The sequence below is a fragment of the Telmatherina bonti genome, assembly GCF_933228915.1.
Source record: "Telmatherina bonti genome assembly, chromosome: 9".
In the NCBI taxonomy this organism is placed as follows: Eukaryota; Metazoa; Chordata; class Actinopteri; order Atheriniformes; family Telmatherinidae; genus Telmatherina; species Telmatherina bonti.
In genome coordinates this window covers 1,410,910-1,425,277 of record NC_136627.1, presented here as the reverse complement: position 1 = coordinate 1,425,277, position 14,368 = coordinate 1,410,910, and the positions used below count along the sequence as shown (strand labels likewise).

General features: G+C 46.8%; 1 protein-coding gene across 1 annotated transcript in view; it reads right to left on the bottom strand.

Moving 5' to 3' along the window:
• Window positions 1–3,930: 3,930 nt before the first annotated feature.
• Window positions 3,931–14,368, bottom strand: part of nf1a (neurofibromin 1a) — a 177,398-nt gene continuing 166,960 nt past the window's right edge. The window contains 8 exon segments of the mRNA XM_079246402.1: window positions 3,931–6,676; window positions 6,679–6,892; window positions 9,965–10,011; window positions 10,133–10,275; window positions 11,955–12,055; window positions 12,145–12,263; window positions 12,362–12,484; window positions 12,558–12,715. Coding sequence (XP_079102528.1) covers window positions 6,462–6,676; window positions 6,679–6,892; window positions 9,965–10,011; window positions 10,133–10,275; window positions 11,955–12,055; window positions 12,145–12,263; window positions 12,362–12,484; window positions 12,558–12,715 — 1,120 coding nt within the window. The 3' untranslated portion in view covers window positions 3,931–6,461.

The window sequence follows — 14,368 nt, the reverse complement described above, 5'->3', positions numbered from 1 at the left end:
AAAACACACACCTCTAAAAGCACATATTCAGACAATAGACAACACACAATATGGGAGGGGTCTCCTAGACAACCAGTGAGGTCGCACCAGCGCGCCCATCCAATGTCTACATCTGAGTGGAGGGAGGGGCGAGGTCCGAAGAAGGCGGTGAGAGATAGGAGTGTGTGTGTGTCTGTGAACTTTCCCCAGTTCATCTGGGCCACCTGATGTAAACGCAGCCTTGAGAGCTGAGTTCAGTTTAAGTTCCACAGGCCTGAGAAAGGGAGGGGGGGGTTAGGAGAGGGGCTGAGCGTCAGACAGCATTACATTCCAGGAGACGTGATAACCAGCCTGCCCAAAGCCAGTCAGGGAGCCAGATCCAGATAACAGCTTTGTTTTGGGTCAAGCTAAGGTTCGTTTGGCTCTGCTGTCAGTCCTTAGTGGTCTCTGTCGGACTCCGAAACAGCCGAATCGGGGGTCAGTTTCCACCAAAACCAAGCAACCGCTTCTCCAAGATGTTTCCCCACTTACGGATGAGCTCCAGAACCAGAACCAGCTCCAGTCGCGGTCCAGTGCCGTCACGCACGAGTTCGAGTGCTAGTTGCTCGGCGCAGTCCATCACAGATCTTCCAAAATTTGAGAGACACCAGGAAACTGCAGAAACCCAGTTATCATAAATCCAATCATGTAGAAATCCTCCACAGAAAGAAGCAGCAGGCACATGACCTTCATCACGTCTCCAGCAGCATGCAGTCCGTCGGGACCTGCAGGATCCCCATAGCCCATTTTGGGAAAAAAGATTTAAAAAGTTGCATTGAGAGACAAGCTGACCAGATCCATGATTTAAATTCGGAAGGAAATGGAGCAGGAGGTTCAGCTAGATAATACAAAGCAGCAGCAGGTCCGAGTGGGAACGGGAGGGAGAGATTAAGTGTCTGTCCTCTCCGAGAGCAGGAAGAGAACAGAATACTTCTTTCCAAACTTTACTGACTTCGTTCTCTCCATTGGCCGGCTTTGTACTACAACAAATTTCACACAGAGCTTTAACAGTCTAAAATTTGTGAAGGTATGCAAATGTGGCGAGACGGGGGGGGGGGGGGGGGGGGGGGGGGGGGAGGAGTGTGTGCATTAAGTTTGACAACGCCACTCTGGGGGGAGGAGTGTGTGCATTAAGTTTGACAACGCCACTCTGGGACTTTCACCCAGAGATTAATGTAAGCAACCCCGACCTCAAGGCCTTCAGGTTCGTTATACTAAACTAAAAGAAACTTGACAAGTGTCCGATTATAAAAGACATAATTTTATTTAAACAAACATTAAAATAAACAATTACCTAAAAAGAGACTGGATTGAACTTACCTGGGGGACGAGTGGGCCAAGGTGGAGGAATCCGACAAAAAAGTAAGGGCCACCCCAGGCAGACGTGAAGGACTTTCTCCCTTCTCCCAAGACACACAACACAGGCACACGTGATGGACATGCACAACAAGGAGTGGGTAATCACACCAAAACGAGATCCGACACCAAGGCAGCACCACAAGCTCTCAGACCACCAGAAATAAAAGAACAAAAATGTTAAAACACACCTAAAAAAAAAAAAAAAAAAAAAAAAAAAAAAAAAAAGAACAGCTGCAGGGCACCAAGTAGTGACACATCACCTCTAATACACAATCTTTGTAGACCCAAACGCAGCGCTGCAGCCGGTGGAGCAGGTAGTATCTCCGCCATGCCAACACCGGCGAATTTCATAAAACCAAGCAGTTCTTTAAAAGTAAGCAAAGCAGCAGCAATGTTAGGGAGATCAGCAGAGCAGTAGTCAACCAAGGCACATCCAGTCGTTACAGCAATCAGCTGACTGCAGGACAGCTGTGCTTTACAGCTCTCCGATTTTCCCCTAGAATAAAAATAGTAAAGTAAGTGTCCCATGCAAGTAGAAAATCAGCCCCCCTGTATCAGATTTACATACCAGGATGCAGTGTTAGTCTCGCAGAGGAGTCGCGAGCAGGAGAAGACGCAGCGTGGTGCGCTACCTGGAAACAGCCACTTAAACACGTATACGACTTAAAATAGAAGAAGCCTAACTAGGAGACCTACCACAGTGATGCAAATATATGGCCAACTCCGCGTTGAAGCAGCGAGGACCTCAGTGATGGCCGGAAGTTGCGCAGTCAGTCATACAGGTGAGCGCTTGCTGTGAGTAGCTGGCTCACCTGTTTAAATATATCACCCCCATCAGCTGATTGGCTGGCAACGCAACCACCCATCCGATACTGCCACACAAACGTTAACTATGAACTTTAGTATTCATGAAGAATATGCAATAGCATGTTTTTTTACTGTATTTTTTGTTGCTGAATTAAATGAATTATCTTTTTTAAATGTACTTGATTCTATAATCACCAATTGCATTACCTCAATAAATTCTGCCATTGCCTCACAGTCTTTAAACTGAGAGTACCCAAGATCCTTCATTGCGCAGAGAGCCACCGACACAGAGCAACTTAGTGTTTGAAAACCATAAGATGAGGATGCCCCTGGCTGCACAAAGTAGACATGTTTGTCTGTAATATTATTGGCAGCATGCAGTCCATCTTTTTTGCACATCATTGAGATGACTGATGTACCTCCAACTGATCTATCCAGTTGTTGCAATTAGATTGTACGCCTGCAGAGTAATAATCACTGCTCAAACAAATACAAACAGCAAAATGTTGATCATGACATCCAGCCATAACTGTGCAGATGAACAGACAACTTTTACATGTAACTTTGAGCAGAGACTGCTCTACAACAGTCTTCATTTACCTGCAGCATGTTACATCCCAACTTCAGCATGTGGCATGCATCCATCATGTTTTGTATGTTTTGAGCTCCAGCAGCTGTTTTTCCAATGTGGTTTTTCCTGTACTACAAATAAACTGAACTAATATTACACTGATAGTCCTGAAATTCTTCTGTTTTTCCTTTTTTTATGTTTATTTTCGTAAAGACAGGCTTATGGACATGGTGTATCGATGATGTTATAAAGGATGAGTGTCCAATGGACCATTAGGGACACTTCCCCTGGAAATGGACATGTCATTTGCCCTGCCTTGTCTAACTGCGATCTGTCATTTTACCACCTTCTATGCCAAGTTCCATTCTCAGCAAAGACCTTTCACAATTTTGGGGGTTCCATACACTGGTCTCTTGAAGATCTGGGACAGCATGCCCATCCTGAGTCTCCCTGAGTGGCTTAATACTCCACCTTCTTCCCTGAACCCACACCTGACACAGGTGTGTCAAGTTTAAAGCTTGTGAAATGCGTTGGTTTTCAGTGATTAGGAACTGAAAGAACAGACTCACATCCCAACTAGTGTTTGCATATTGCATTCTCACAAAGTTCTTAAGTATGAGAAAAACAGGGCTCAACAATTGACTGTGAATCTGATGGCACCCCAGTCTTCCTGGGTCAGAATCTTTTGGACAAAGCCTGAATATTCCTGAAGTATTCCGGGATTTGCTGATTTGCACCGTGGAGGTATGTGTTTAAATGAATTCTTACATTTAATGTCTACCACTAAGAGATGAAATATGTTCATTTTTTAAAACCTAAATAGGCTGTGAATTTTTCCAAGGTATGCATTATGAAAACAGTTAAAGCCTGTTTATTTCCAAACATCAATGCAGATAAAAGTATCAAAATTAGCACAAACAGCTTTTTTTTCCTTAAATCGCTGTTTATGTCTGATTTATGTTGTTAACTCTAAATCTGGCCCTCTGCTATATAAAGTGAGGATCCTGGTCACATATGGGCATGAGGTCCTGGGTTCAAATCATTTTTAATGTTGTGATCAAGTAGGTAGGCGATCTTTCTATGTCCTGGACACTGATCCATGACAACCTTTCACTAAGAGGACTCGACACACTCAACGTTAAGAATTTGTCAAGTTAACAGTAACGGCCACAAACTGAAGAGCAAAACATTTTATTACTAACACTGGAATAGTTCCATTTGTGTATTATTATACAGAAACTAACTTTTACAAAAACAAAATGATACAATATCACAGGTATGTACAGTGTAGTAAATATACCATCTCAAATTGTACACAAAATATTTACAAATGGTCACATATACTGCATTAAAAACAAAAGTCAGACTAATACTCTACAGACATTAGATTTTGCATAACATCAAATAATTCATGCCACATGTTGAGGTTTTCTTCTTTACAAACCTGTTCTTAAATTAGTGCAAGTCAACCACTTGTTTTCGGAGAAGCATCATCCTGTCTACTCGCACTCAACCTAAACTGAGCTTCCCACCAGATTTTCCTGGGTAAAAGACGCACATGAACAGGTTTAGGGAGAAAACTGGGGAGCAAGTGTGAACCTGGGAGCATGGTCTGAAAAACATACAACTCTAAAGCTTCAGCAGCCTTCAAAGGAATTTCACACAACAATGCATCACACCTCCCATTGACCTGGGTGCAAATCTGATCAAGTCTGATGTAGTGTTTTATGGCTTTACATGACAAGCAGGCCCCATGCACCTCCAACATGAATCCACCTGTCAGTGATAAAAATGGAAGAGCATAAATGGATTCTGGCACAACCACGGTCCAATCACATCAGTGGGTTCAGTGCCTCAAAAGTTTTGCAGACCAAGTGTGAAAGTGATGAAGTGAGTGGACGGATTTGTAACCAATCAGGTAGCTTGGTCTTGTGGCATAATGTCTTATCAGGCACAAACAGTGTGTTGAACTTATTTTCAGGTTCAATCACATCTGATTTTATGTGTCCATACTGAACACTACAGGTACATGAAGACAAGTCAACTTCTACAATGCTAAACTATTTCTGATGTTATGGCAGGATTTGGATGGGACACAGTTTGCACAGTGTCACTTATGAACTCTGATAATGCAAATGCTTTCTGCACATGTTTCAAAGTATTGAGAAATGGATCCACAAACCCAAACTCACTGGATCTGCAAACATAGACAGGAAGTAGCACAGTGTGTTTCCCATTAGAGTCCATAACCACCGTTTCTGTGTGGAGCTGAGGTTAAAGCACGTCTGAGCCTGAAGCCACCAGACACACACCTCGCAACAGTCATATTCTAAACTGTTTCAATACACAGTTTGTTTTGAGCTTCATTGATGAAAACACTAAAAGCAGCAGCCGGTTCTCTTCAGGTGGTCAGAGATGCCGCCTCAGGTAGCAGAACAATACAATGACTACAAAGAACTCCAACAATTCTTTCATCTTTTTCTGAAGGCAAACGTTTTATTTGTCTTCCCTTCTAAGTCTTGCTTCTGGCATTTTTAATTTGTTATTTGGGAAGGGAACTATACCTGCCGCCTGCTGGTCCACCCTCATGTGGACTAGTCCAGCCTGAAGCAGCTGATGGAAAGGAACCTGACACCACTGTATCCTCTCAGCTTCTTCTTCATCAACAGTTACTTCTTGCAGCATCGGATGTCTGACTGTGTGTATCTGAGACGGGAGCACAGAAAACTATTCCTTCTCTTTTATCCAATGGTTGCTGAATGAGAGGAAACCCAGGAGTCACTACTTCTCATTGTACAAACAAGAATCTGTGACAGTTAAGGATTATTGCCAATTTCCACTGTCACTGTGAAAACCAATCCAAATGATTTGCTGCAGAAAAAAACAGAGTAAAAACAAGCGCTAAATAAAGGAACCCGAAAAGCTCGCAGCTATTTACATGGTCGCGTTTCTGCAAATTTCATGGTCAAAGTGTTTGAAAAGATCATTTTTTGAAAGTGTGTACTTCGAGGATTTGTGTAGCACTATCTACTCATACAGGATAAATACTTCAGACAACGGGAGCATCTGGTCAACTGTACATTTGACCACAACTGGAGGCGGGTGATGATATGAACAGTTCCCTCCATAGTACCTGTTCATTGTCCCCAGTAAGGTTTGACTTACTTTACAATTTGTACACATTGAAAAACCCTGACAAAGGCACACCATGGAGAAAACGGCAACATCTACATGAGCACAAAGGACTCCATATACATATTCTGTCTCTGTTAAATCTGTACAGGCCTGGGAGTGGGACGCTGAGGTCTAAGCAGGTCCAGACAGTCCGTCCTGCTAATTTGTACAAGTCACTGACACAAGCCAGCAAACATGCTGCATCCTAAAGTCCGAATGTGTCACGTCCCAGCTGTCCGACATACGCTTCATCCCCCATCCAGACTGTCCAGAGTCTTTACAGCTCTCCCATCAGCCTTTTCTGCAGCGAAGAAGAGCCTTCACGTGGAATCCAGAGGAGAGTACGACATATTAAGCAGAAGCCTCTCCATCACCTCACGCTGTTCAAAAACTCAAAGATTCAAAAAGGAATCTCCAGCAGCAGAATTCCAGTTTACCCTGGTCATACTCCTCCACAGAAAACCCCAAACTATGAAGAGCAAGGAGGGGAAACAGCATGAGGCCTGGCAGCTCTGCACAGCGCACAAGCTGATCAGACAATCTTCTTGATGCTGGGTCTCTTGAAGCTGCCGGCGCTACGCTGCTTCTGGACCTGACTGGCAGAACCGTGGCGAGTGCGCCCCCCGCTGGACAGAGCAGAGCTGGGCGACAGCTGGACGTTCTCCTTGTCCACACCTGGAGGACGACAGATATGTTTTACCACCGCAGTACAACGCGACAGCGTCGCCTGGAGAGAACAACCAGACCTGGTGAATGCTGCGAGGTGGCCAGAGAGGTCATGGAGTTGGACAGGTTGAGGTTGGCAGTGATGCTCAGCTGGCTTTGGGTGGTGGGGGGGTAGGGGGAGGTAGGCGTCCTGAGCTGCTCCTCCCCTCGCTCCTCGTCAGCCGTGGGCAGGTAGCTGTCAATCAGTGCCTCCAGAAACTTCACGATGAGTTCAGCATAGTCTGGTATCTGGGTTTGCTGCAGGTATGTGTAGATAGACTGTTAGGCATTGAGAAAGGTCACACAGCAGCTAGCTGCTAGAGGTCACACAGCAGCTAGAGGTCACACATCAGCTAGCTCCTGAAGAGGTCACACAGCAGCTAGAGGTCACACATCAGCTAGCTGCTACAGAGGTCAAACAGCAGCTAGCTGCTACAGAGGTCACACAGCAGCTAGAGGTCACACAGCAGCTAGCTGCTACAGAGGTCAAACAGCAGCCAGCTGCTACAGAGGTCACACAGCAGCTAGCTGTTACAGAGGTCACACAGAAGCTAGCTGCTGGAGAGGTCACACAGCAGCTAGCTGCTGCAGAGGTCACACAGCGGCTAGACGTCACACAGCAGCTAGCTTCTGAAGAGGTCACACAGCAGCTAGCTGCTGGAGAGATCACACAGCAGCTAGAGGTCACACAGCAGCTAGCTGTTACAGAGGTCACACAGCAGCTAGCTGTTACAGAGGTCACACAGCAGCTAGCTGCTGCAGAGGTCACACAGCAGCTAGCTGTTACAGAGGTCACACAGCAGCTAGCTGCTGCAGAGGTCACACAGCGGCTAGACATCACACAGCAGCTAGCTGCTGAAGAGGTCACACAGCAGCTAGAGGTCACACAGCAGCTAGCTGCTACAGAGGTCAAACAGCAGCCAGCTGCTACAGAGGTCACACAGCAGCTAGCTGTTACAGAGGTCACACAGCAGCTAGCTGCTGCAGAGGTCACACAGCGGCTAGACGTCACACAGCAGCTAGCTTCTGAAGAGGTCACACAGCAGCTAGAGGTCACACAGCAGCTAGCTTCTGAAGAGGTCACACAGCAGCTAGAGGTCACACAGCAGCTAGCTGCTGGAGACGTCACACAGCAGCTAGCTGCTGAAAAGGTCACACAGCAGCTAGATGTCACACAGCAGCTAGCTGCTACACAGGTCACACAGCAGCTAGAGGTCACACAGAAGCTAGCTGCTGGAGAGGTCACACAGCAGCTAGCAGCTACAGAGGTCGCACAGCAGCTAGAGGTCGCACAGCAGCTAGCTGCTGAAGAGGTCACACAGCAGCTAGAGGTCACACAGCAGCTATCTGCTGAAGAGGTCACACAGCAGCTAGCTGCTACAGAGGTCACACAGAAGCTAGCTGCTGGAGAGGTCACACAGCAGCTAGCTGCTGCAAAGGTCACACAGCAGCTAGACGTCACACAGCAGCTAGCTGCTGAAAAGGTCACACAGCAGCTAGAGGTCACACAGCAGCTAGCTGCTGAAGAGGTCACACAGCAGGTAGCGGTCACACATCAGCTAGCTGCTGCAGAGGTCACACAGAAGCTACCTGCTGAAAAGGTCACACAGCAGCTAGCTGCTGAAGAGGTCACACATCAGCTAGCTGCTGGAGAGGTCACACAGCAGCTAGAGGTCACACAGCAGCTAGCTGCTGAAAAGGTCACACAGCAGCTAGAGGTCACACAGCAGCTAGCTGCTGGAGACGTCACACAGCAGCTAGCTGCTGAAAAGGTCACACAGCAGCTAGATGTCACACAGCAGCTAGCTGCTACACAGGTCACACAGCAGCTAGAGGTCACACAGAAGCTAGCTGCTGGAGAGGTCACACAGCAGCTAGCAGCTACAGAGGTCGCACAGCAGCTAGAGGTCGCACAGCAGCTAGCTGCTGAAGAGGTCACACAGCAGCTAGAGGTCACACAGCAGCTAGCTGCTGGAGAGGTCACACAGCAGCTAGCTGCTGCAAAGGTCACACAGCAGCTAGACGTCACACAGCAGCTAGCTGCTGAAAAGGTCACACAGCAGCTAGAGGTCACACAGCAGCTAGCTGCTGAAGAGGTCACACAGCAGGTAGCGGTCACACATCAGCTAGCTGCTGCAGAGGTCACACAGAAGCTACCTGCTGAAAAGGTCACACAGCAGCTAGCTGCTGAAGAGGTCACACATCAGCTAGCTGCTGGAGAGGTCACACAGCAGCTAGAGGTCACACAGCAGCTAGCTGCTGAAAAGGTCACACAGCAGCTAGAGGTCACACAGCAGCTAGCTGCTGAAGAGGTCACACAGCAGGTAGCGGTCACACATCAGCTAGCTGCTGCAGAGGTCACACAGCAGCTACCTGCTGAAAAGGTCACACAGCAGCTAGCTGCTGAAGAGGTCACACAGCAGCTAGCTGCTGGAGAGGTCACACAGCAGCTAGAGGTCACACAGCAGCTAGCTGCTGAAAAGGTCACACAGCAGCTAGCTGCTACAGAGGTCACACAGCAGCTAGAGGTCACACAGCAGCTAGCTGCTGCAAAGGTCACACAGCAGCTAGCTGCTGCAAAGGTCACACAGCAGCTAGCTGCTGCAAAGGTCACACAGCAGCTAGAGGTCACACAGCAGCTAGCTGCTGAAGAGGTCACACAGCAGCTAGAGGTCACACAGCAGCTAGCTGCTACAGAGGTCACACAGCAGCTAGCTGCTACACAGGTCACACAGCAGCTAGAGGTCACACAAGAGCTAGCTGTTGCAGAGGTCACACAGCAGCTAGCTGCTGAAGAGGTCACACAGCAGCTAGAGGTCACACAGCAGTTAGAGGTCACACAGCAGCTAGCTGCTACACAGGTCACACAGCAGCTAGAGGTCACACAGCAGCTAGCTGCTGAAGAGGTCACACAGCAGCTAGCTGCTGAAGAGGTCACACAGCAGCTAGAGGTCACACAGCAGCTAGCTGCTACAGAGGTCACACAGCAGCTAGAGGTCACACAAGAGCTAGCTGTTGCAGAGGTCACACAGCAGCTAGCTGCTGAAGAGGTCACACAGCAGCTAGCTGCTACAGAGGTCACACAGCAGCTAGAGGTCACACAGCAGCTAGCTGCTACACAGGTCACACAGCAGCTAGAGGTCACACAGCAGCTAGCTGTTGCAGAGGTCACAGCACCTAGCTGCTGCAGAGGTCACACAGCAGCTAGAGGTGGAAACAGGTTTGGGCTGTTCTGGACAGATGTTGATGATACAGCTACGTTGCGGCTCGGTGAAATCCGGATACTTTGGGGATTAAAACAGAGAAAAAAGGAGGAAAAATCCTTCATACCTTAGAAAAGGGTCCAGCAAACCTCCAAAGTCCATTAAAACCGAAACCTTTAAAATGGAGAGCAGAGGCAGGTTGAAGGGATTTACAGCTTTAACAGAAGAGACCTTTTAGTACATGCTTTAGCTGCTGCAACACGCTTAGCTAACAAGGTGAAGACGGCCACTTTACTTTGTAAATATGAGGGCTGGTACTGAGGGGGCGACTCCTCATGGTACACCACGCTCTGGACGATGCCATGGACGGGGTTCAGGAGGTTGGTGTCCTGGCACATGGACAGCACAGTGTTGATCTTGGAGTCAAGCAGGTTGTAGCTGAAAAGGAGAGACAATTGTTAAACGTTGAGACAAGCAGCTTCCTCCATCTCCGCTTCGATGAAACGACATCTCTGGTTATTGTTTACACTTTCACACAGTTAGCGGTTAAATTTGATCTAATTTCTCATCTCAAGAAGTGAAGAGAACCACACAGAGATAAATCAGGTGAGGTTATATATGCTTTTACAAGCAGACAGGAAGTCTTTCAGCTCGTTCGCAACAGTCTGTGTGTCTTCATGAGAAAACTTCTGCTTCACAGCCAACTTAGAGCGTCACTGGATGGAAACAGCACTGCTGCTAAACTTCAATGTTAAGCCCCTAGGACTTTGTACAGCAGATAAGTATCACAGCTATATGTCTTCCTACGTGGACGATGGGTCAACGTTAATGAATAAAAAGAAAGAACGGCAGTGTGCGACAAAGTATGAAGCTCCTATTTATTCCCGAAAAGAGAAGGAGGCTTGAGAAGAGAGGACAACATTGCTGCGTTCCAGCATCATCCTAACATTACACCACGTCACACACTCGCCAGACTGATGCATGGGAATATTTTTATGAAATGTTGTGGAAAAACATCTGTCGATGACGAGGAGCCTGGTTCTGAAGTGAAAAAGACTACAAAGTTTAATGAACAGAAAATAAGAACAGAACGAAACAATACAAACTGCAACGTGAGAGACGGTCCAGAGGTCCGACGGGGTGGAAGTCTGAAATGCTCTAAAGAGTCCTAGACAAACCTACTTTTTCAGCCCTCGCCTACAGTATGTCCATTGCATGTCATAAATCTGTTATTCTAAACAATAAAGGCCCTGTTGCTTTAAAGGTTAGGTCAGATTAAGTCCTAAGTTACAATAATGGTATCTGACTCCTCAGCTGTAAAACTCTTCAAAGGAAGAGAGTTCCAGTTCCTCAGACATGCCAGATCTCTACACATTACTATGTCTGTAAGGACAATAAGCAAACACTGTGTAAATAAGTTCTTCAGCTCACCATGAAATTTTCAGAAAGCCCACAAAGCCATAATCAGAAATGAATTCATGCTAAGGATTATGAAATATATGAAAATCTTAGTTGGAACAAAATTTGCACAACAGCAACATTTTGTTCGTCTTTTTGTTAGTCATCCCAGGTGGTCAGAGATAAAGCACAACTTCTTTGAATCGCAGGAAAGTTTTTGGTAAATTGTGTGCACATTGTGACCCAAAGATGATGTCTTCAGACTGTTCAGCATGAACACCTTGCATGCACACGAAAGATGTACCTCTACCAGGCAGTCTAATGATTCGGCCACAAGGCAGCTTTGGAGGGTCTTCCTGATAGAATAAAATTTCATTCAATTTAATTACCATCTGATTTGATGTAGAAACTTAAAAATTATGCTTATAACTAGATAGGCTGGGCTAATATTCCCACTAAGTTTATTTACTTTTACTCTGCAGTATAAAGTATGTCACAATACCCCTTGTAGCCATAATCGTTGTCAGGGTCAGCCCACACATTACTGATAATGAGCTTTTCTGTGTTTTTATTATTATTTCATGTTTGCTTCACAATAGCAACTTCTTAGCATCTTCAGGCTGTTGGCTGCTTGTGAAAAACCATTTGAAATATGGGTTTTAATTCCAGCTTGTAAGGCAAAATAGCACCCAGAGGCAGGAAATGTGTTTGCTACTTACACAACAGGAAAAACCTTTGGGAAGACAACGCTAGCTTCAGCCAGGTACTCGTACAGAATCCGCTGGTCAAAGTCATCTGTGCTGTACTTAACCTGAGTGGCCTGGAGAACAGACGACAGAGCGGCAGTCTGTTAGAAAGAATTACATCCACATGAGACGTCAGTATTTGCCGAGTCGTGTGTTTCTTCACCAGCACAGTGAGCAGCAGAGCCTGGATTTTTGGGTCCGTCAACACCTCCTCGTCAAGCAGAACATTAGACTCTGATACAGATACCTTGCGGAGGTGAGAGTTTCCAATTCTTTGTGTTTCTACAATGACAGAGGAAAATCAAAATAACTCCTTAAAAAAACAACTTCTCAATCATGGAAGAATGTGGCAGCATTAATATCCTGCTATGTTCTCTCACCGATCTCATAGTCATTCTCTGCTACCCGCCTCATCTTGGGAGGAGTAGTCATACCAGACTCCATCTCTGGTCTCTTTGGTGCTTTAGAGTCTGATATAAGGTGGTCAAAGCTCTTCCTGGTTCCTGGACAACACACAAAATGATCAGTCTGGAGACTCAACGCTTGGATTGAGCACAACGAAGGGACGATCCATACCCAGGAGCTTTTTTGTATTGGCCTGTGAAGGCTGGCCCATGTCCAGGCTCATTGACTTGCGTGTTCGTGGGCTGATTTGGCCCATCGTGGGGTAATGATGAGGTAACAGGAAACGCTCTGAAACCTGAGGTGTCCATGGCTGAGACTCTTGTAGAGTTCTGGAAGAAAAGAAGTCACAACCTTGTAACTTGCGTGATGGAGAAAGAAGCAAGTGGGGACTTTTGTAACAAGCCCAAAGGAAAGTTCAGGTTGATCTGTGATAAGCTGCAAACTGGTAAAATGTCAATAAAAACAGAAAATCGTATAAAAACAACCCACATCTTATGAACCAATATTATATACCCAATAGAACAGGTAAACATCACATCTTCAGCGTATAACATCATGAAAAGACTCTGTGTACACAACAAGACTTCAATTCAAAATTTCATGCTCATGATTCTGAGCCCTCAGGCAACACTACTTTAAGACCAGACATGATTCTCTACTGGAAACCAGTGCATGGACTCAGGAAGCTTCCAGAAACCAGTGTGAACCCAGTTCATGCAGGTTAAAGCTCCATCATATGTGAAGAGGATCCAGAAACACGCCGTCTTCTCTGGACCAAAGCTCATTTAAAATGTTCTGAGTGGAAACCTGGATGAAGATGTGGAATAGTTTGTGGACAGCATGGACGGCGTGTCCTGCAGACTAAAGAGGAGAGGGAGCATCCAGCTTGTTATCAGCCTGCATCTCTGATGGGATGGGGTTGCATTAGTGCCGATGGCGTGGGCAGCTTCCACATCTGGGAAGCTCCATCAATGCTGAAACATCTGCTCCCATCCAGACAACGTCTCTTTCAGGGAAGACCTTGCAGGTTCCACCATGCTGGACCACATCCTGATGGTGGAACAGGAGAACTGGTCCACCAGGACCACGCTGAACCACATCCTGATGGTGGAACAGGAGAACCGGTCCAGCAGGACCATGCTGAACCACATCCTGATGGTGGAAAAGGAGAACTGGTCCAGCAGGACCACGCTGAACCACATCCTGATGGTGGAACAGGAGAACTGGTCCAGCAGGACCACGCTGGACCACATCCTGATGGTGGAACAGGAGAACTGGTCCAGCAGGACCACATCCTGATGGTGGAACAGGAGAACTGGTCCAGCAGGACCACATCCTGATGGTGGAACAGGAGAACTGGTCCAGCAGGACCACATCCTGAGGGTGGAACAGGAGAACTGGTCCAGCAGGACCACGCTGAACCACATCCTGATGGTGGAACAGGAGAACCGGTCCAGCAGGACCATGCTGAACCACATCCTGATGGTGGAACATGAGAACTGGTCCAGCAGGACCACGCTGAACCACATCCTGATGGTGGAACAGGAGAACTGGTCCACCAGGACCACGCTGGACCACATCCTGATGGTGGAACAGGAGAACTGGTCCAGCAGGACCACGCTGGACCACATCCTGATGGTGGAACAGGAGAACTGGTCTACTGCAGTCCAGATGTTTTAACCAGTACAAACATCTGGAACTTCATGGAAGCAGAAATCCAGCAACAAGGTCCAGTAGAGCAGCTGGAATCCTGCATCAGAAGATGGAGCCCTGACTCCTCAGTCCTCACCACTGTAATGGACAGTAAAGGTCCATTCCAGGTGGGCAGAGCTCACTGACAGGTAAGTTATTTTGGGTTAATGAGATTTGCAGATGGAAGCTGAAATAAGAGCTGGATTTAACATTGCACCACCTTGCTTCCAAACTTACATTAGATCAGCATCAATGTTTGCTTTATTCCTTATTAATTCAGCAATGCAGGC